Here is a 23,401-nt window from a genome sequence, read left to right as displayed (position 1 = left end):
GTTCTACCTTAGTGATCAACCAACTTGCATTCAGCCTCTGAATTGCCCATGCAACTCTGTTGAGCAGCCAAGACAATAAAAAGAGGGTTTCAGCTTCCCTCTAGTGCCAGCCCTATGGAGCAGCCCCACTCTGGGTACAACAGCAGCTGGGAAAAGATGTACATATCCTACATGTGTCCCAGGAATAGGGACACACCAATGCAACACTTCATCCCTGCCAGGATAACAGGAAAAAGAGCTCCTGCTACAAGACACTCAAAATGCTTCACTGGTGCCTGCACAAAGCCAACTGCCTGGGTCGCAGCACTTGGCTGCAGTTAGAAAGGCACATTCCTGACCGCAGCAGCAGACCTGCCTTTTTGTATGGGAAGCACAGGAACATCTTCCCCAGCAGAGCTCACAAATCCCAACTCTCAGCACAAAAGCTGCCCGGCAGATCGCAGTCCCCACGTGAGAGGAAGGCTTGAGTAAACTATGCTGATACAAGTACCTAATAGTGACATTTGAACTTTAGATCCCTAATATTTACATTCATATGGACTGTTTCTGAAATCCATTAGAGCTACAAATGGAAATGTTTTGTCAAACACAGGCCTGACTTCTTCCACCCAGAAGCTGCTCTCAGCAAAATGAACTGAAACCGTTCTCCTCTCCTCCCAGCCAGAACACAGTGATCCTCTCTGACACTGAATGGTTTTACTCCAGTAAGAAAGAACGAGGGGATGATTCGAAGTAGCTACTACTCTTACAGGACAGGTCTGCGGCTTTGGAAGATTCATCACTCTTGTATTCACTTGATGAGAAATCCTGTTTCTCTACCCTGTCCTTGTACAAAGGACACATGTAAAAGGAGTACTAGAAAGGTAATAGTCTAAACAGAGAGCTGAAGCACACTGTGCCTTTTGGGAGGGCTATGAGGACACATGGGATCCGTGGGATGGTTTCTAAGCCCAAAGCCACCAGAAAGCAAGAACCACAGAATGATTCGGGTGGGAAAGGACCTTAAGATCATCCAGTTCCAACTCCCTGCCATAGGCAGGAACACCTTCCACTAGAGCAGGTTGACACACAAAGATCATAAACCATCCCAATCCCACTTCCACCTTCCTAAGCTTTGTACAGCAGCATTTAGACAAAAGGTTCAAGTGAGCCTCCTGAGATTGGTCAATTTTTCATACTCCTTTGGTTTTAAACAAAGCATTTACAGCAGCACTGCCCAGGGCAGCTCCTCCTCCTAAAGCAACGTTCTACACATGCTTTTGTGGGAGTGAGGAGAATGCTGCCTGTCAGGAATACTGCATTACTGACATCAGCACACACTGTGCTAACAGCTTCCTCGATTAAATCCCATATCAAACCTTTCCAAGGATGCCAGGGTGCTCAGGAAGACAGGCTTGGGGAGGGTTTTCAAGTGAAATGAAAATAGAGAAGATTCTTAAGGAAAAAAAAAACCAAAGCAGAATATACCTCAGGGATATGTTATTCCAAGGAAATGAACTTGCTGTAACACAAGGTGGGAGAAGTGCTCGGAAGGTATCCTTCTGGATCACATATTCTTCACACACCAACAGGGTGTGAAAATGACCTCTAAAAGAGCTCCACATGGTGATGAATGAGGCCAATGCCTTGGGAATGTGTAGCATCAAGTATTCACAGAAGTGAGGAGGGAAATGCTCAAGGCAAGCATGTGAGGTACCAGACACCCAGCAAATTGACTCAGATGAACACCAAATGCCCTTAAGAGACGGAAGTGAAGTGCAGATGAAACCCTGTCCAGCAAAGACCCACTGTACAAAGCTGCAGATGGATGACAGGACATCAGCAGAAGGATGCAGGTACCTACTGCGAGGTTTTGAAGCACATGCTTTCAAAGGCAGCTCTCCTCAGCAGGAAGCGATCACAGAGCTCGACAGAGCTACCTGGGGCTCTGCTGCCAAGGCAGCTGAGGGGGAGCAGGACAACTTCCAAGTACAGCTTTGCTGCTGAAGGATACAGACTACAATACAAGAGAGCTGGGAAAACAGAGTATTAAGTTAGACAGAACCAGCAAGAGCAGCTGAGCCAAAGCCCGAAAGACAACAGATTAAGGCTTATAGAGACCTTCTGTAGCTTCCACTTGCTTTGTGTCCCTGTGGTTTGCTAATGGCAAAGCACATGAAAAATACTGTGTCAAAGGGCTGAGAACAAAGCGGAGCGCTCAGTAAAAAAACCCAGGATAGTTTTGGGGAAGTGCCTGAAACCCACATTTCTAACAGAACACAAGCATGAAAAGCCATGCAAGTGCTGATGTTCTGAAGAAGCTGTGACAATCAGAGAAATAAGCAAAGACTATAAACACAACAGAAGAATTTTTCTTCTTAAAGGCGGATCAGTAAGAGTGATGATAAAAGGGTAAAACAGTGACTCTGAAAGGACTAAGATTGCAAAGGCAACACAACAGGTCTATTAAAAATACAAGAAACACTCCTGTAAACATCATCCCCAAAAGGTCCTAAAATACATCACAGGAGATTACAGGAGTGCAGAAAACACACGTGCTCCTGAAAACTAAAGATGCATTAAACTGAGGGAAGCGCCAACATCCAAACTTCCAAACACACCAGTAACAGCTCCTCAATGTAACAGTAGCTTAAGTCACTGTGGATATCTAAAACCAACCCAGCACATTTCTTACACAGAGCACTAGTGACGCAGCTCAGGCCTGGTTTCCAAAGGAACCAGAAAGCACACATGTATTTAAACAAGGTTCTAAAAACACGTAAGAGTGAGTGAAAGCACAACTTCAGCTGCTCTGCGGTGTCGCTGTGGGACCCTGGGCAGGACAAAGTGTGCTTTCCAGTTCAAATTTGTTTGCAAAAGTCATTTCCAAACAGCCCAAGTTTAACTGGTCGCTTGACCCAACCGTCATTTTGACCTCAGAGGCAGGAGCAGCTCTGGGAGGCACAGAGCTGACACGCTGCTAGAATAAAAAGATGGACACTCACTCATGTTGTACCCTCTACAGAACACTATCAAACACTAGTTAACACATCTGCACTTCTTTATATATTCCTGCTGATATCCCCAAGCCTACAAGTTTTCATATAGGTCTGAAAAGTGTCAGCAAGGAGCAGGCTATGGGTACAATACTAATGGTGCTAATTACAGGTAGCCTCTACATACAGTAGATGGAGGGAGGGCAAAGAACAACCCCACAAAAAGCTTCTTTCTTGTTTCAGAGGATGAACACAGCGACTGAGATGTCCGTTTAGAGCTTACCAGAAGGTAAGCCAATTATTCTGAACAAATCCTCATGAATCGAGGGAAGAGGAAGCCAGAAGTGCTTCCTCAGCACGGGAAGTGAGGAGAGCCCAGGTGCAGAGCAGCCTCCATCACTGATATATAATTACCATTTCCACTTCTGCTCCTCCTCTTTCTTCGGCTTCTTTCTCTTGTCCGCTTCAGGGACTTTCTTATCTTTGCTCTTGTCTTTCTTTGCTTTGCTGTCCTGCAAAACAAGGAAGAATCTGTTAGAACCAGGGACTGTATTTCCCCTCTCCCTGAAAACATGCTTTAAACCTAAAAGACTGATTCTTGGGGTATATAAGTTTGATCACAAATAACTGAATTCCTGTGGCCTCACCATGTAAATAAGCTCTTTGATCATCTTGTCAAGCTGAACTGCTGATGTCCCACTTCTGGGTTAAGTCACATTCTTTTTATTTTATACCTGGGACATGCTAAGTGCACACAGTCAGTTATTCTGCCTCACCTGATAGGTGGCAAGTCTGGGCCATAGTAATGTGATTGCTTGGTTACAGAAACACCCTCCTTGGCCTGCATCAGTGTACCCAGTCTGGCAGCTGCTACAGAGCTCACCTGCACCACTGTGAGGAGGCTTCTGGAAACCTGCTGGTGTAAGATCACTGTATAGACACTTTCACTGAAGGGAAAATTAGCCTTGTGGCCAGGAGGTGCTTGCAACATGTGCCTCACAAAGGCAGCTTTGCTAGATGTGGAGTGTAGTTTGTTGGTCTCAAATGATGGATAACCTCTGGGCCAAGTCCCTCTCCAAAGACATTTCCAACCCAGGCTCTGTCTAAAAGCTTTAAGCATCTTTTTAGCAGTTCATCTCAGTTTCATCTCCTCTGCTTCTGCACTGTGCTACATCATCTGTGCAACTACCAGATGTCATCAGTGAGGCTCCTCTATCTTCTGTGAGCTACTCAACAGGAGGACTGTGAATTGCCTGGAACGTGCTGACAACCTGGAGGCACCTTCTCCATCGTGTTTTAAGAGTGGGAGAGGAAAAGTTCTCCTGGCTACTTATACAAAACAGCTCAGACAAGTTAATCCGCACTACAGGTGGGGACCTGCCACATGCACCTTTGTCCCAGGCTGGCCCCTGCCTCTTCACTCATGAATCAGATTACCCCTGCTCTACATAATCCAACACCAACTTGCTTTTTTTTGACCACAAACTCATCTTTCGTGTTACCTCTTCTTCCTCTTGTTTCCTTTTCTTTGCTTTTTTGATGTCTTCTGTTTTGATTTTCTTGGGTTTGTAGTCAGCACTGCAAGAACACACAGACTAGCTGATGAAAATGATCAAATAAAGAGAAGTCATACACAGACTCATACATCTTCATTGATGAGGAATTGCTTCAGAAGCATGAGTAGCCACCAGTGATGGGTGGCCACCAGGGATGCGATAAATGGGCAAAAGTTTAGTGGCATGTTCCACCCTCAACTCCTTTCCCAGTCATTGGTCTGGGATCTGCCCACGAGGCTCACTTTTCTCATCCCCCACCAGTTTAAACAATAGCAAAATTAACTACTGGCGAATTCTTAATCTTTCCATTGCAGACATGAGATGGGAGGTCACCAAAACTCAGCAGAAGGCAGCAATGATTACACAAAAGAAGAGGTGTCACACCCATCCCTCCTGGAAACAGAAATACCACCCAGGGACAGAATGTCACCATGGTTAAACCCTTCCCACCTCTTACCTCCAGACTGCTAATGGGGTCACACTATCTTAAGGAGCTGGATGCACACAGGTGGTGACAGATGAGTGGGATGGAGCTGGGCTTTTATTCTTTAGGGTGGGTCATTGTACCAGCAAACATTATGTGTGCTCCTCAGTATAACCCATGACACGTTTCAGCTGTAGGTGAATCACACCAAGCAGTGCAGGCAAACCTCCCACCAACAACAGGCTGATGCTTTATTCCCTTGTGCAGTCATCTCCTCACTCGACAGAGACCACTGAAGCCACTTAACCAGCACTAATACCTCAGGTTTCACAATCTTCACTGATCTCTTTACCTACCTTCTGGGGTTTGGGGGTTTTATTTATCATTATCCTATGATTCTATTTACCACCTCTGCAACATTTCACAGCACCACCTGCAGAAGGTGTGTTAGTAACGCTATGCCACCTTGGACACCACAAATACCATTCCTGCCCTGCTCAGAAACCCTGTAACAGGATCAGAATCCTGGTCTCAGACCTCCAACCACCCCCCTCAATATTATCTTCCTGAAACTAAAGGCAAGCACCCAAGTCACCAGCGCCCATGGCACTTACTCATCGTCTTCTCGAGGTCTCTTCAGGGGTTTGGAGTCCTCTTTAGGAGATGTGTAAAACCCATCATCATCTGGCTCATCTTTAATACGTGGTGGACTACAAAAGAAGCAAAGAGAGGTGGTTCTAGCTTTGAAGAAGAAGTCTCTTGGAAACCAGCGACAACTCAGTTTTGAGAAATTCCCATCTGCAACATCTTCCAGTCCTGGAAGAGCCCGAAGACCTGAGGTGTGTCATTCTCTGAGCATCCACAGACAACAGAAAGAGTCACTCCCTGTTCTCCATATTTGCCATTTCTCAAGCAACACCAAGATCAACTCCAACTGCTCAGACTTCACTGCAGTTCTTTGAGGTTTTGAGTAAAAACAACTGCAGCTTCCAGCCCTTTCAACTATCCTTAAGCCAAAACTGAAATGCACGCGTACATCATTTAGTTTCAACTCAATACCGTCATCAAGCCTGGTAAGAGAGAAGATTATCAACTAAGCAAAGATTTGAAAGCCATTCCTCTGAATCTTTTGCCAACTCAATAATGAGGCTTGTGAAACCCAGAAAAGGAAACAAAGGTCTGGCAAGGTTCAACTGATCCATCTCTTCTCACTGGCCAACTGTGGGAAGATACAATCCCATCCCTCTCAACACACCATAGACATCAGGTTATTTTTTTAGCTGTAATGTCCCAAGACATCAGGAATAAGAGTCTGCAAGCAAGAGACACTATCCCTTTAAACAGACTCATTGTTTTGAGACCTCACAGACATATTTCACTTATCTTCATCAAGAGAAGCATGTCTCAGAGTCCAAAATTACACTGTGAAGCACTTAGTGCTGCTCCACGCAGGTAGAAAAAGTAACAGTGCCATCTTGGGCTTTCCTATTCATATTCAAGCAGCTCCAATTGACTCACTTTCCAAGTCAACATGTGGACTCTGCCATTGGATGAAGTGGGATTAAAAAAAAGCAGCAGCATTCTGCTTTGTAGACTGCAGTCAGCAAGAGACATTCTGGAGCCTGATTTTAGCTGGTGATGTGTCCATGAAGCAGAACAAGCAGTTTGCTTCTTCACAGCTGTAAAGCTCTGCAGTGCTGGCAGATGCAGCTCAGGGGAAGTGGCTACGTGCTGCTCTAAGAAGCCATTTCTGTGGCACTGCCTCTGATTAACTCAGACACGAGTCTGCAGCACAGAGACAGTTGCAAAACACTGATGGAAAAAGAGGTATTTATCCCATTTCATTTGGTCTCCCTTCCAGGCAGGAATCCAGAGCTACTGTTGCTGAAGCTGCTGCAGGAATTTTATCTCATCTATTTTAACACTGAAACATCTCACAACGTTTTGTAATAGAGGGAAATAGTGTGGTTATTAAAAGAAAGGAGCTGTGTGACCAAGCTGAACCCTGACTTGCCTTGTTTCCGAGACTGTAGCATTGCTCATCCGACCAAGTCTTAAGGAAGAAAATAAAAACCATCTGAGTGAGAACATCTTGTAAAAGGATATTTCAGCAGGGAAAAAGAAGAAGATCATTACTTTGCTCTTAGGCAGCTTTTAGCCCCGAGGGAGGCACAACTGTGATGGCTCCTCCAGGCTTTCCTCAAACACAGCAGACAATGCTCTTGCACGTAAAGAGGACCCAGTTATGACAGCACCCAATGGCCCCGGTAAGATTAGCTCACATGTGAAATGCTGCTCAGCAGCAGAGGCTACAAAGAATTATTATTAGCTGGCTCCCACACCATGGAACAATGGGATGTCATCGCTTTGTGCTTCCAGAGCATCCCCAGCAAGGCCTGGAGAGGGCGCCTCGTCCCTGCGCCTCAGACAGCCACAGACTGCGGGTTAGAACTAGCTCGATGGAAGAACTGGCGTCAAGAGGAGAACTCATGTCAACAGGGCACATTCAAAACACAGAGAATAACTACAGGCATGGATCAGACTGGGGGCTTCTCCCAGCCTCTCTGCAGCCACAGAAAGTGGGTATGTACAACTGGACACGACTGAAAGCACATGCAGCCACCACTGCACAGACCTCCAGTAAGTCAGTGCACCTGATTTACCGCCTTAAAAATAACTGATGGCTGGATTTAAAACAAGCCACAAGAGATCTTAGTGGTTAACTATTAAAAATGTACTCTTGTATTAAGTGCTCACTTCAGGTTTTTAATAGGACTACTTGGTGACGCCTGGTACCACACTGAAGTCCAGGAGGCTCTGTCAGGAGCAGGAATTCAGCAGACTAGGCACCTAGGCATTTTCTGCAGGTACTTCTGATTTTACACAAGCACCCTCCTTACTCATCACTCCTCTGCAAAGGCTTTAGGCTGTACGGGCTTAGAGAAGAGACTTGGAGGCAGTCTGGGCTGTCTTCACAATGCCCTGTCTCCAGAAGACTGCCTGCAGGCTTCAAGTACTAATGTTGCAACAAAGGTTCTTTCTACTCCAGCTACCAGTGTTCCCACAGTTCAGTGTGTCCTCAGTGGAATCCTATTTAATACTTGGACAAACCCAGCATGTGCAGGCAGACACCAGCAGCTCCCACCTGCAGCTATCAGGTAGGCAGATTGATTACCAAGACCGTAACTGAGATGAATGCATCGTCTGGAAGGGCTGAAAGTGTTCCAGTATCTACCCAGAGACCAAGTCCAACACTGAGCACCTAAGAAAAGCCAAACTGCCACCTTTTACAGATCATAGACCTGATTTCTTACCTGGAGAAACCATTTTCCTTTTCCTTCTTTATTTTTATATCACCAGAAGATGATTTCATCTGAAAAACATAAGAAGTAGTTGCTAAACAGCACTGCCCAGAGCACCTTGTTTTCCAACATGCAACACAGGCAGGAGATTTAACTTGGAAAGGAACCAAAGGGCACTGTGACTGTATCTTCATCCCCTGCAGCCTTCAGTGTCCTACATGACACACTAAAATGGTAATATTTTATGAAAATCTTGGTCAATTCAGTATTTTCTGATCCTCAAATTTCTTCAGCAGATTTGAGCTGAGTGTATAGTTTGTCCCTGCACGGAATGAACATCATCTAACAGATTTATCTCCCTTGTCTCTGAATCTAAGCTTGGTGCAGTGAAAAGTAACAGAGGAAGAAATGTGGAGTCAGCGGACACAGCTTCACTGTGGAGGTGTTTCCACTCCCAATACCTGCAGATAAAGCCCTGACAAGTTCATACCCAGCACTCCACAGACCAAGTCTTGGGGTTAGCCCTGGGCTAATTCACTGCAGTTTGATAAAATCTTGGAAGTATAAACTACATTTAACCCAGGAGTTTGCCCCATTCCGTGGTAAGAGACCAGAACCATCCTCTTGTCCCTCCTACAGGATTCACCTACCTTCTCTTCCTTTCTCTTCTCCTTGTCTTTATCTTTGTGTTTGTCTTTGTGTTTCTCTGAGCTGCCATCTTTGTGTTTGGTTTTCTCCTTGTCTTTGTGTTTCTTTTCCGAGGAATCTTTGTGCTCACTGCAAGACAAGAGAGTGTGGTTGAGAGGGGAGCAGGGGGAGGCAGGACTAACCCAGACAGCTTCCAGCGGGGAGAGTCACAGGTTCTGATGCTTACAACCCCTACAGAATAAAGGACCACTGTGATAGGGAGATCCACCAGTCTCCTGTCACATGTTCCCCATCCTCCTTGGGAGGAAGAGCTACCACAAAACCACAGCTGCCAAGTGCTCTGCTTGAGGAAAGCCCCGTCAGCCTGGATTGCTGTGGGAGCCAACAGCTCCTGCATTTAAAGCTCAACATTCCAGGTTCAATTCCCACTCTCTTTGCTTCTCCTCTTTTTCCTATTCCACATTAAAGGTCACTGGAACAGAGCTGCCAGTCCCGTCAATGTCAGCTTTTGCTCAGACAACAACAGTCTGTCTCTGTAGCAGCTCTCACCTCAGGAACTGGAAGAGAAAACCGCTGATCTCTATTATTCCCAAACAGATGGGAAAAGCAGAGCAAACAGGAGATGTGGTGTCCTTGTGCTCATGCAAAGTCAAACAGAAAGGGCAGGGATGCCGCAGTCCTCAGCTAAGCCTCACTGCATGGCCAGCCCCAGCTGAGCCACCCTGCGCATGGTGCTGCCAAATGAGACCCTGCTCTGCTGCCTCCCAGAGCCTGGGGCTGTGGGTTAAGTGCTCAGAGCTCAAATACTCACATCCTTTGGTCAGAAAAGGAAAAAATGCCCCCAAGGAAAACAAAATGAACCTTTTTTTATTCTGTGTTGACCCCCTTCTGGTCTCTGAGGCATTTGGGTAAGTCTGGATCAACAATGTCAAGTTTTTCTTATCAACCAGAAAGACACATGCAGCTGCTTCAAAATGCAAATGGTCTTCTCATGGAATGATTGACCCTTGGAGCCAGAAAGTGAGGAAACGCTCTCAGGAGTCTCACAGTAGGAACTGCATGAACTGTCCCTGAGGATCAGCAGCACTGCTGTGGAAGCCAAGCACAAGCCTGTCAACATCCACAAGGTTGTGTGGACTCTGAGGTCACCCTGAGCTAAAGCAAGACAAAGGCGTGGTGGAACTGGGCTCTCTTCTACTGGTCATGGTCAGGCACCAAGCAAACTGCCCTCCTCATGCTGGCAGTTCACACTTCTCCCTCCTCAGCACTGGCCTCCCATCACTACTGCTCTCTGGGACACTGCTTCTCCTTAGAAAACGCAATGCAATGCAAAGCTTTACTAGAAAAAGGCAGCTTCCATATTTCAGCTATTTCAACACTCAAGTACAAGCCCAAGCCAACCTGGGGAAACACAGCCCTGAAAACAGGCAAGCCTGGAATGCCAGGTAACAGAATCATCTAAGCTTCTAGCCTTCTTTCTGTCATGAAAGGGTTGGGTGTTAAAGGGTGAGCAGCTGTCTACCTTGCCTGGTCTCTCAGAGGATCCTTCTGTTCTGGGGCTGCTGATGGTCAAAGAAAAACAAGTGCCAATCGCGACGATAACAGTGCACCAGCAGCAATATTGCACCAACCAAGACTCCCGGATTCCAATCCTTAAGCTGATCCGTAGACTCGAAAGTCAAGGAGTGATCAGTAGGACCCGCTCACCCTTTAACAGCCCCACGCTGGGCGCCAAAAAGAACTGTCGTGGTTTAAGTCCAGTCAGTAATTCAGAATCACTTAGTTGCTCGCTCACTCCCCCCCTTCCTCCCCCCCACTCCTGGAGGGATGGGGGGGAGAATCGAAAGAATGTAACTCCCACAGGTTGAGGTAAGAACAGTCCAGTAACTAAGGTATAACACAAATCACTGCTGCTACCACCAATAATAATAATGATATAGGAAATAACAAGGGGAGAGAATACAACCGCTCACCACCCGCTGACCGATACCCAGCCCTACCCAAGCAGTGATCTCGCCCTTCCGGGTAACTGCCCCCAGTTTATATAGTGGGCATGACGTGCTGTGGTATGGAACACCCTTTGGCTAGTTTGGGTCAGGTGTCCTGTCTCTGCTTCCTCACAGCTTCCCCTCCTCCCTGGCAGAGCATGAGACTCAGAAAGTCCTTGGTCAGACTAAACATTACGGAGCAGCAACTAAAACCATTGGTGGTATCAGCACTGTTCCCAGGCTGAAAGTCAAAAACACAGCACTGCACCAGCTACTAAGAAGGAGGAAAATGACTGCTACTGCTGAACCCAGGACAGTAGGCTACAGAAAGCAGCAGCACACTAAGCAGCTCCCATACAGCTTGTGCTAAAGAGGAAGCAACCACAGTCACAAACACACCAATCCACACCCAGCTGTACAACTGCAGAGTAAAGTCCAGTGTGGAGCATTCCACAGCCTCATGAACACTGCCGCAACTGGACCTGAACCTACAAGAGATCTACGTTATTCCAGCTCAGAACAGAACGGACTCTACCAGATACATAGCTGCCTTCTAACCCCAGGCAGCTAAAGCATGAATCCATCTCTGAAGGAAATGGGTTCGTGCACATACTGCATCACATTAACAGAGATCAGTAGGAAGATAAACCAGTTTCATTTTATCTCTCTAGCAACCTTTTTATACTCCATATAAAACTGTAAAGGAGCATCAAAACCTTAACAGGGAACTGACGTTCCAGCAATTCTTGTAGATAAGACTCACAGCACCACAGGTTGTCTCAGAGTAAAGATTCAACAACTGCAGGCTATTCTTGTCATGTCCTGTGTGATCAGGACATGCAGTACATGCACAGCACAGCCTGGCACTGGGTCTTGGGAACCCAGGAGGTGCCTCTTGCTCAGCTTTGGCACCCCACTTCTGTACCCTGCTTATTCACCAGCAGCTCACGCTTAAGTCACCAATTTCATTTTCCTGTGCTCCAATGAGATTCACCGACTGAAAGCACAAAGCCCACACGTGTTACTAATCCTCTTTGAACTCAGGAAGGTCTGGAAATCCTGACTTCATATCTTGTGCTGTTACCTGGATGCTAGGAACCTCATCTGCCACAGACTGCAGCTATACATACAGTCATACAGGAAACCCCTTTCCAAACACGCGCACAAAGCTCAGACCCATTTTGATCTCTGCAGTTCTGCTTGTTTCTGGTTTCTGACTCCTTCTTGCTCTTATTTTGTATTTAAATCCTACCTGAAATAACATATTTTACTCAGACAAGAATTTGGATCCTCAAAGCAGGACACACACTGCAATGGTTCTCTAAGGGAAAGTTCATGGCAGTGCCTGTGGCTTGGGAGCACAGAATAAGAAGAAAGGAAAAAGGCTTTCAGAATCCCCACACTCATTCTTGCTACCATCCATAAGCACCGGCTGTCAGATGTGACTGACAGAGCCCTGGGATGTACCCAAAGTGTGACTAAAGGCAGATTAAGAGATGACGATCTACATCTGCAAAGTAAGTAGTGAAACAGGGAGAAAGTCCCACTGACCTAGAGAAGCAGAGACAGATTTACACAGCAGGGCTGGGATAAAAGAGTGCTACACCTCAGGTTTAAGTGGAAGCTCAAATGACATTGCTCTCAAAAGAGAGTGAGTGGCCACCACCAACAAGCTGTCATTAGCAACCTAAAGCCAAGTTTGTCATCACTGGAGTCAGAACCAAGAGCCTGGATTCCTGACTCAGTGTTAGATGTTTGGGGTTTTTTGTTTTATTATTGTCTCATCACAAGACTCTCCTTCCCCTTCACTCCGCAGACAGCAGTAACTTCTCACCAACCCAAAGTGGAACCTCTGCCTTCAGTTTGAACCTGCAGCTTCACTGCCAAACCAGCACAACTGGTTGTGAGGCCCCACGTCCTGCCTCCTCCTGCTGCTTGGGAGGGGAGCCTGCAAGAAACCCCGCCATGAAAATCTGCTTCCACGTGCTGCTGCTCCAGTACTAACAAAGGAAAAAGAGCAGAGATTTCTTCTATCCATTTGTAAGCAGATTACAGCTTGTCAGCTGCGTGTTTCTGGCCATGGACCACAGCTCTTGACTTCCACATCTCAGTCCAAGATGTTCCAAGAGGCACAGTAAAGACAGCCTAGAACCTGCTCCTCCCAAAGCAGCTCATGTGGAAACAGGAGTCTGCAGGAACAAAGGCTTCAAGCAGCAATCCTGAGAGGAGTAACTGTTTTCCTCCAAGTTGCTCTGATATTAACTTCAGTCCAGCTGAGCTGCTTTGGTCTTTCATTTGGCCAAGATACTGGTGTGAGTCTCCAGGGGAGCACAATTTAACCACCGCACTAATCTCAAACGAAAAGAGAAAGCACCAGGATGCCATCCTCACCCTGAACAAAGAGTTTCAGCCTTCTACCAAGAAGATATTTCAGACAATTCCAATTCTGCACATACCCTCTGCCAGCAAGCCAGCTTGAACTCACTGAGGTAAGGCAGGAGGAAACTTCAATGCACCTTAGCCTGAGGAAAGCTGGATCATCAGCCAGCTGCTCACAATCTGTTCTGGGAATGCCCAGCCTTGCTGACAAACATGACCTTCCTTTTCACCCAGAGCATTCCGCTGAACCACTGCAACAGCAGAAGGGGCTTCATGCTGCCGACCTGCCCAGACTGTGGGCTTGTGAAAGGTAACTCACAGCAGCCTTCCAGTGCCTAAAAGGGCTACAAGAAACCTGGAGAGGGGCTTTGGCCAAGGGCCTGTAGGGACAGGCCAAGGGGAATGGCTTTAACCTGCCAGAGGGGAGACTGAGATGAGCTCTTAGGCAGAAGCTCTTCCCTGGGAGGGTGCTGAGGCGCTGGCACAGGGTGCCCAGAGAAGCTGTGGCTGCCCCATCTCTGGCAGTGTTCAAGGCCAGGTTGGACACAGGGGCTTGGAGCAAGCTGCTCTAGTGGAAGGTGTCCCTGCCCGTGGCAAGGGTTGGAACTGAAGGAAATTTAAGGTCCCTTCTGACACAAACCAGTCTGGGATTCTATGATTCTAACAAGGTACAACAGGACACCATATTAATACAGTCAGGACCAGGGACTGCATCATCCAGAGATGCATCGTGATATTACTGGCTTAGTTCAGACAAAGGCCAAGTGAGTACAAAGACATCTCCTGAAGCACTACAACCACTTTGCTAACTGTTCACTGTCTATCAGCAGTTCTGCTCTGAACAAGGACACATGAAGGCCTACGGAGAGCTGCGGCTGGAGTGCAAGAAGCAGTGCATGCACAGAGGAGCCATTTCCCTGGCAAGGACGGCTGCTTCCCAGCGAGGATGCCTGCAGCAAGGGAGGCAGAGCAGGCACGTGGGAGCAGCACAGCCTGTCATCACACAGGAAGGTCACAGGTGGAAAGCGTTCCTGAGGAATGGCAGATGTGCAGAGCACAGCTTCCTTCTTCAAGCTGCACCAGCCTGGCAGCAACCTAACACCGCATTCTTCAGGTGCCTTTTCTGCACATTAATAAATCCTTCCCAGCCCTTTCCACTCCAGCTTCACAGCTCAGAAGCTGGGAAGGATGCACTATCTGAAGTGTCTTTTATTTCATCTCTCTCATGTTCTCGGCTGTAATTAGCTCACGCCTGGGAATCTGTTACTAGCGAGCAGCAGAGCCTTCTGCCAGCCCAGCCGTGCTCGGGGCTGCTGCAATGCAACCGAGCGTAGAGCAACAACAGGGAGCTGTGATTTTAGCGCAACCTATAAACCCAGCAGGGGCAGAGCCCAGGTTACACAGCCCACATCCTGGTTGATGCAACTCGGTATTAATGGAGAGCTGTAATCACATTCAGCCTAGCCCAGGCAAGGAAGAGCTGACTGCGCAGGGAGCAGACAGGAGGCACAGTGGCGAAGGGCGAGTTTTCAGCTGGCTTGCAGGATTTTATGCTCACTGTTAGAGAGCTCTCATCTGCTATTACAGGGAATGAACACGTGAGCTGCAACGGTTCTGCTGGGATTTCAGCAGTACAATAAAACCCCTGCAACCACTTATCCCAGAGCTGAACGGTGTCTTTGCACCAGTTTGCAGATAACAGATGAAGCCTTCAGCACGATGAGCAAGATAAAACTGGACTAATCCACAGCTACAGGAAGTGGACCAATATTCACACAATGAACCAAGGATAAGGTGTTGCAAACATCTTCTATGGCTGCGTGAGAATCAGGTGTGCTACTAAATGAAGAGCAGTAAGTTGTGTTACTGGGAGGCAGTATCACGTTATGAATCTGATTGAGGTAAACTGCGCACTCAAATGGGGAACAAAACTAACACCACCACCACCCATCTGGGCCAGGGAGCAGGGGGTACAGAAGTGTTTATTTAAAGCTGCTTTTCCCCATGTCAGCTGTCCTGCCTCTTCCCGCCTGCAACCCATGCAATGCTTAGTTTGGGATAACGTAATAAATCAGAGCAAGAAGTCTAAGCTGATGCTTAATGCCTGAAATCTGTGTTTTTCCTAGCAAAACCGTAAAACTCAGAAGATGCCAGTGAAGGTCAGGTCTATAAATCTCTTATGTGTCCCACACTTCAGGTCATCTCAAGCTGTGATCACAGGAAATACGCAATGTGCAGAGGAGTGTTCTTCCTGCGGCTGGATGCAGTGCTGCTCAGCACTGTCACTATGACAAGCAGCCTCATTGCTCCCGTTCCTCTGAACACTACTGGCACCCACACTCCACACGCAGCTCGAGACGACTCCAGGATAACACCGTTACTGCCAACACTGTTGAACCAAGCTCTCAGGTCTTGGCTTCAGAGGACCCATTACTTCACTATTGTACATGGTCTGCTTATTTGAAATGGTCGTCTCCCACAGACAAGACTACTGCAGCAATTGTTTCATTCCAATTTTTTAATCACTGACATTTATACTTAATAGGTATGGATTAGCTTTTCCTTTTCACAGAATCCCAGCCTGGTTTGTGTTGGAAGGGACCTTAGAGATCATCCAGCTCCAACCCCTGCCACAGGCAGGGACACCTTCCACTAGAGCAGCTTGCTCCAAGCCCCTGTGTCCAACCTGCCCTTGAACACTGCCAGGGATGGGGCAGCCACAGCTCCTCTGGGCACCCTGGGCCAGCGCCTCAGCACCCTCCCAGGGAAGAGCTTCTGCCTAAGAGCTCATCTCAGTCTCCCCTCTGGCAGCTTTGGGGATTGGGAAGTACAGGGCTGAAAGGAGCAGAAGAAAACACTTCGCTTGACAGCGATGTGGACTTATTCTTTGATATGTATTTTTCTTAAGTGGGCTTTAAATTTTCCTTCCTTGAGGGCGACAGAGATCTGAGGCATTCCAATGTTCTCTCCCAGTTTACTACGGCTGTAAACAATCGGTTAAGACACGCAAGTGTCATCTTGTGAGTGGGAGAGCAAGAAAGCAAGAAGCAAGTTTCAGCAGTTGCATATACCCCTCCACACACTTCTGCCGTATGAAACCCAAATTATTTTAGGTATTTCTGAGACTTCTCTTGGCAGTTTAGATCCTTCAAAGTCTGGATACAGGAAACATTTATTCTCCTGCACTGGAGTTCTTTTTCTTTTCAAAGCCTTTTTTAAAGTCCAGGGCAGGAAATGAAGCTGTCAAAGTGCTACACACAGACATAAAAAGGATGCGCCTCAAACCCCAGCAGACAATGCTGTGCCCGTGGGCCCTGCCCAGCGCAGCACTGTCGTGCTCAGAACACAGTTAGGGGACCCCATACTCTGTGTAAAACCCCATCGAGGTGCAAACCAAGTCCCAGTGACACCAGCAGCTGGGTTTCTGCTGCAGCACCCTTCAGCCTCTCTGGAATTAGCCAAGATCCAGCACATCTGCTGCAATAACACAGCAGCTTTTGTAAAGGCAGAATGGATTTTCTGAAGATTTCCAAGCAGTTCTATTGATCTCAGATAAACTTTTCTAAAGGCTTTATCTTCAATTTCAGCAACAGGGGACAGAGCTTTTATCAAGTGTTTTGTACATTCCCCATACAGGTAAAAACCACTGGAAAATCCCACATTCCTGTTACCTTGGAAAGTTTTTACTTAATTTGCAGCAGAGTCATAGCTACTTTTCACTCAATTTTCACTGTCAAAGGAGAAACTTCAGTACAACCAGGCAGGTTTTCCCTTCAACCTCCCACATGGAAACAGCTGCCACAGCCCCCAGTGGAGCACAGCCTCTCAGGGGCTACGGGGGGCTGCTGGGTTCTGCTGCAGAGGGAGGCACTGGACGGTCACAGTGGAGAGACAGTGACATGGTGGCACTGCTGCGGGCCTGGGGTTTGGAAAGGGCCTTAGCACAGGAAAGACATGGACCTGCTGGAGAGGGTCCAGAGGAAGGACACAGAAATGAACAGAGGGATGGAGCACCTCTATTGTGAGGAAAGGCTGAGAGAGTCGAGGTTGTTCAGCCTGGAGAAGACTTCATGGAGACTTTACTGTTGCCTTTCAGTAATTAAGAAGGGGCCTATAAGAAAGATGGGGAGAGACTTCTCAGCAGGGCCTGCTGTAACAGGACGAGGGGTGATGGGTTTAAACTAAAAGAGGGAGATTCAGGCTGGATGTGAGGAAGAGATTTTGTACAATGAGGGTGGTAAAACACTGGCACAGGTTGCCCAGAGAGGTGGTGGATGCCCCATCCCTGCAGCCAGTCCAGGCTGGATGTGGTTCTGGGCACTCTGATCTAGTTGAAGATGTCCCTGTGCTCACTGCAGGGGGTTGGACTTGATGAGCTTTGGAACAGTCCATGATTTTAGGATGGATGATTCTACGATTTTGTCACATTTGGTACAAAAACAAGACCTTCAAGCCAGTGGAGTCTTTACAACAAGTTGTAATGAGATGGGCAGCGACCATGGAAATCTCTTGTATCACAGTCTCACCACTCATCTCGCTGCAAAGGGCTCACAAGAGCTGCTGAACCTAGAGTTTTATTTTACAGAAAGCCAAGTGCTGCAAACCTGCTGTCAGGAGTGTGCCACCAAGCAGATATTCCTCAATAAAACACACGCACTAGAGGTGCCATCTGAACAAGGGGTGAGAAAGGAAGTGATTTTCCAACTTAATTGGTGCTATGAAGAGAACATCATGGAAATGGGTCTCTCAGTATGTGATTGTGCTGCCAAACCCAATTCAAGTGTCTCTGAGGAAACCCCTCCTGGCTGCACACCTGAAGAACTTGGAATTTCTATCCTGTCTGGAAACCTTCCAAGTGAAGAGTTCCCCTGGGTTTTGAAGCCATTTGCTCAGAAACTGCAACCCCTGTGAGGAAGCAAACCCAAGTGCCTGACACTGGGGAAGGCGGACATCTGCCAGCTCAGTGTCAAGAAAACCCTTCGCCTAAGGAGTGGCTGGGTTGAGACATGAGTATCCCTGCTCAGTAACACAGCCAGTGCTGCACATCTTACATCTGCAGACACACTTCTGTGAGAGGAACTTTTTCTCCCTTTCTGAAAGAGAATTCCCCAGTATTTCCCCGCAAAGCAATTCCCTCCCTTCCCACTGCTGGCAAATGAAAAGCTATGAACAAAGTGATCCAATACCCCTCACCAGTGCAACCCCTGCTCAGCAGTGTGATGGGATGGACATTGGCACTCACACAGCCCATCCTACAATCCAGACTTCTCTGTTCATCTTGGCTCTGTCCAGGGAAGTATTTTGGTGCAGTGACTGTAGTAACTGAGCCCAAAGGGAAGCTTAGCTTGCTTCAATGCCTCCTGTCCACAGCTCACCAGTGTGGCCTCTGCCAGCCCTGGATTCACACCAGCAGTCACTGTCGCCTTAAGCATGTGCTCCAGTCAGGTCCCCTCAGGCTCAGCACAGGTCTCCCTTCACCCCTATGCTTCGAGCTACCAGCCTATCTCCTTCCCAAGACAATGGTCACCTCAAGTGCAATCCTCACACAGACAACTTCCATTCATGGAATCACATGGATGACATCAGAGTCAAGGATTTAGGGAAAAAAAAATGCTCAAATGCCAATTATGAGGTCAACTATTTCTAGGTTTCAGCTGCCTTTGCACAGCAAACATCCACATGCTCTGGGCACCACTGAGCACCAGGCAGGGCAGGGCACCAGGCACTAGAATCCAGTCCGCGTAAGGTGGCAGCTTTGAGAGGCAGGAAGCACACAGCAGCAAAGCTCTGCAGGCTGCACATGGCCTGGGGAGGTGAAGTCCCACCTTGTGCAGGGGTCTGAGGGGCAAAGCAGCGTTAGGGCATCTCTCCTCAAAACCACACTATGAACAAACCCCATGCACATGCACACAGTCGTGCCATCCACATTGGTGCACCCCACTCTGGGACTCGTAAATGCACTACATTGTACCTATAAGAGAGATAAATGAGGGCGACTGGGCAGTCGCCCACAGGGATTTAAGGACAACACTGTAGGGATGAAGGCAATATTCAATGTAAAGCATGATTATGTATCATTTCATGAGCTATCCTCACAAAACACACTAGCCACTCTTATCTCCTGGCCACTGTTAGGCATGTATTATATACAGAAGCAGCACCATGCAGCTCTGCCTTATAAGCCATAATTAGTTCTTCTATTCAAAACCACACTGACCATTCCCAACCCCTACAGAAGTGAATCCAATCATTAATGAATCCTAGAAATTCATCCAACCTGGCCTTGAACCCTGCCAGGGATGGGGCAGCCACAGCTCCTCTGGGCACCCTGTGCCAGCGCCTCAGCACCCTTGTAAGTAAAAAAGGTTCTGAGGCACTGGCCCAGGGTGCCCAGAGAAGCTGTGGCTGCCCCATCCCTGGCAGGGTTCAAGGGCAGGTTGGACACAGGGGCTTGGAGCAAGCTGCTCTAGTGGAAGGTGTCCCTGCCTATGGCAGGGGTGGGAACTGGATGAGCTTTAAGGTCTCTTCCAACCCAAACCAGCCTGGGATTCTATGACTGTATGAAATCTAAAGATGGTGCTTACAGTGCTCCTTATGAAAGGATGTACTTGGCCAAGGCTGCAGGAGAATGGTTTTTCATGGGAAACAATGAACATCTGGAAACAGTAAATTTGGGGGTATATACCCGAAATATCAGAAAAATGAAAAGCTGGCATCAAAGCAATACAGAAATGAGAGCAAGAAGAGTGCAAACCATGTGCCCAAAGCATTCCAGCTTTGCTGATGAAGCCAGTAAAGGCTGAAGTGACCTGGTCTAGATCTTCTTACCCTATCAACCATTTGCTTTCAAAACAGAAGAAACAACATACTGTGGAGCAGGAAGGTTGTGTAACTTCTCGAAAGGTCACAGAAAACTCAAATCCAGAGTGACCCCAAATAGCACAAGCCCACTGCTCAGCACAGCCTCTCTCCTTTAAACATTCGTTAATAGAAACCATTGATACACAATGGTTTTATTCAGTTTAAGACAGTATTATCACAGTTGCACAGCAATTAGCACTTGCGTGGTCAAAGCATAAACTCTTATCTGCATTCACCAAGAGTCACAACAGAAACTTACCCTCCAGTGTCTGGTTTGTTGTCCATGCAGGCTCTGTGGCACTTGCCTGTCAGGAGTTACAACAACTGGAAAGCATTTCCTGTGTGTGATATACCTGCCCTGTGCTCCATCACACCAAATGACCACAGCCAGACCTGCACACCCTGCTTCTTGCAGTTCACAGCCTAGACCAGGGGATCAACTGGACCATGGCACTCAACACCTCAGCAGCTCCAGATCATCACAGAGTAAATGTGTGTTTATGTTCAGTGCAGATGATCTGGCAAGTGACTGATATGAAGCACCTTCCCCATACAGTGGCAGAGTGTATCAATCACATCAGACAAAGCAGCATGCAATCCATTCACACTCATCAGCTAACCCAGCAGAAGTTCCTAACTGCCTCACAGCACTGAGACATCCAGCCCTTGTCTTGTTTTATATCTAGTTTAGTATCTTCATTGCTGATCTGGATGAGGGGACTAAGTGCACCTTCAGTGGATGTGCACATGACACCAAATCGGGTGGGAGCATTGATCTGCTGGATGGTAGGAAGCTCTGCAGGAGGGCTCTGGATAGGCTAGATATATGGGCTGGAGCCCATGGGATGAGGTTCAACAAGGCAAAGTGCCGGGTCCTGCACTTGGGCCACAACAACCCCCTGCAATGCTCCAGGCTTGGGGAAGAGGGGCTGAAAACTGCTCATGGCAAAGGAGCTGGGGGTGCTGACTGATGGAGCTGAACATCATCAGCTTGTGCCCAGGCAGCCAGGAAACCACCAGCATCCTGGCCTGTACCAGCACCAGTGCAGCAGCAGGGCCAGGGCAGTGGTTGTGCCCCTGCACTGGGCACTCACTGGTGAGGCCACACCTCAAATCCCATGTTCAGCTCTGAGCCCCTCACTACAAGAGAGACATTGAGGTGCGAGCGGGGCCAGAGAAGGGCAGTGGAGCTGGAGCACAAGTGCTATGGGGAATGGCTGAGGGACCAGGGGGGGGTTCAGTCTGGAGAAGAGAAGGCTCAGGGGGACCTGATCGCTCCCTGCAACTGCCTGATGGAGCCAGGAGGGGCTGGGCTCTGCTCCCAAGGAACAAGGGATGGGACAAGAGGAAACGGCCTCAAGCTGCACCAGGGCAGGTTTAGATGGAGCTGAGGAACAATTCCTTCTCCAGAGGGTGCTCAGGCATTGGAACAGGCTGCCCAGGGCAGTGCTGGAGCTGCAACTGTCCCTGGAAGCGTTCACACACCATGCAGACAAGGCCTCAGTGCCATGGGTTAGTGGAGGCCTTGGCAGTGCTGGGGAATGGTGAGACTCGATTTTAAACGTCTTTTCCAACCTGGCTGATTCTATGTCTGTGGTAGGAAGCCAAAGACATCACCATCATTCTGGGGCACCATCTTTCAAGACTCTTCTGATTTTTCACAGGCTGAGGAGTCACATCAGGTTCACCTGTGCTGAACCAGTGGGGTTTACACAACACACAACAATTCCACATTTTTGACAAACTGGAACCACACAAAGATTATGAACAAACCTGATCAATCTTCATGCAGGTGGGGTTAAACTAGTTCTTAACACTTTTAATAACACACTAAGCTACAGTCACTTCTTACACACTAGCATTGGCTCACATCTGCAAGAAACACTACTGCAGCTTCACGTATGGAGATGTATGCAATGAACCAAGGTAGGCTTAAAGCACCTACACTTGCATAAGCCACACTTAAAATGTAGCAATTCTGCCCTCATGTATTATCAGAGTAATTCCTGTAGGACTGCTTGTGCAGAGCTGTTTTAGCCTAGGAGGACTTCAAGTTTTTCCTCACCTATTACTGTGCTTGAACTTTTCCCGGTCTTTTTCCTTGTCCTTCTTGTGCTCTTTGTGCCGGTGTTCTCGGTCTTTGTGTTTGTCTTTGTGTTTGTGAGAATCTGCAAGCAGAGAGGCAAAAAACATTAAGAAATGAAGCTGGTGAAAGCTCCACCCCCCTCCTGACCCTCTGCTTTCCCCCCACCCCACACTGGTCTGTTCTGGGATCCAGCAGTTGTAACAAACTCCTCCGTGTCAGGGCTCCTCAGTGCTGTTCCTGCAGCACAAATGAACTCATCTTTGCAACATGCACATTTATATGGTCTTTAGCTCAATGACCCTGAAATGCTTTACGGACTCTGAAGAAATGCTGCCCTACTTACAAAATAGGTAAGAAGTGGCTACAGCAAGTAGCAAACCTGCCTTCATATGCCTGAGTATTTCATGTCATATAGATTATAAGGATACAGGAACAGAGCACAAAGCTCTGAAGTTAAGCCTGTTGAATCCTAGAATTTAGACTGACACCTCCAGAGGTATCTAGTCCAAACAAAGCAGCCCCTTCTCCTCGGTTAAAATCATCTTACCCCCTATCCTCAACACTACCTGGCATGAGAGGCACACAACAAGGGAAAAGGGGAGTAATGAGGGAAGAGGAAAAGAAAAAAACAAAGGATAGGAATTCCCTCCTCATGCTCCTCTTGTGCAGCAGACACTCACCTTCTTTCAGCCCCCCCGCTAATCCCCATGGCACTGCAGTGAGTGTGCTGGTGGGCACTCACCTATGGGACCAGGGCTGGTCCCAACTGACTGAGAGGTCACACATGGGAGGTGGCACTCGAGTAAAGCCACATGAACACAGTGTTACTGGTATCAGTATCCACTGAGTGACGTTTCCCACCCTCAGTGACACCTGTACTGTACAATAAAGCCCTTTAAAGCACAAAGGAAATAGATCCAGCACAGAAAAAGAGCAACAGACTTGAATTGTAAATGAACTCATTTATAAGCATTCTCAGGTCTTTAAATGTTCTTTGTAAGTAGAGCAAACAGGAGCTGAGGCTGAACTAGCACCTCAAAGGCACCTATCATTTATGGGAAGGTCACTGCAGCACTGGGAAGAACCTGTGCATACTCAAAGACTCCCCCCAGGTTTTGTTCTGAACATGCCTCTCAAAGCCACTAAAATCAAGCTCTCTCCTCAGGATACCCCAAAGCCTGT

At 47.7% G+C, this 23,401-nt stretch overlaps 1 protein-coding gene across 2 annotated transcripts in view; it reads right to left on the bottom strand.

Moving 5' to 3' along the window:
* TOP1 (DNA topoisomerase I) overlaps positions 1–23,401 on the bottom strand; it is a 66,973-nt gene that overhangs the window by 17,820 nt on the left and 25,752 nt on the right. Inside the window, exons 3-8 of one of the 2 annotated variants that reach the window (XM_057428933.1) lie at positions 22,199–22,301; positions 8,908–9,034; positions 8,270–8,328; positions 5,570–5,665; positions 4,478–4,553; positions 3,390–3,487 (exon numbers count right to left, since the gene is read on the bottom strand). In XM_057428933.1, the coding sequence (XP_057284916.1) occupies positions 3,390–3,487; positions 4,478–4,553; positions 5,570–5,665; positions 8,270–8,328; positions 8,908–9,034; positions 22,199–22,301 (559 nt within the window). The remainder of the gene's footprint in view (positions 1–3,389; positions 3,488–4,477; positions 4,554–5,569; positions 5,666–8,269; positions 8,329–8,907; positions 9,035–22,198; positions 22,302–23,401) is intronic. The other variant, XM_057428934.1, reaches the window with a different exon arrangement.

This window comes from Pezoporus wallicus, unplaced genomic scaffold (genome assembly GCF_028554395.1).
Source record: "Pezoporus wallicus isolate ANWC-B61680 ecotype Strahan unplaced genomic scaffold, APGP_CSIRO_Pwel_v1 contig_8088, whole genome shotgun sequence".
Lineage (NCBI taxonomy): Eukaryota > Metazoa > Chordata > Aves > Psittaciformes > Psittacidae > Pezoporus > Pezoporus wallicus.
The sequence above is the reverse complement of the archived record's forward strand: the minus strand, read 5'-3'. Positions and strand labels throughout refer to the sequence as shown.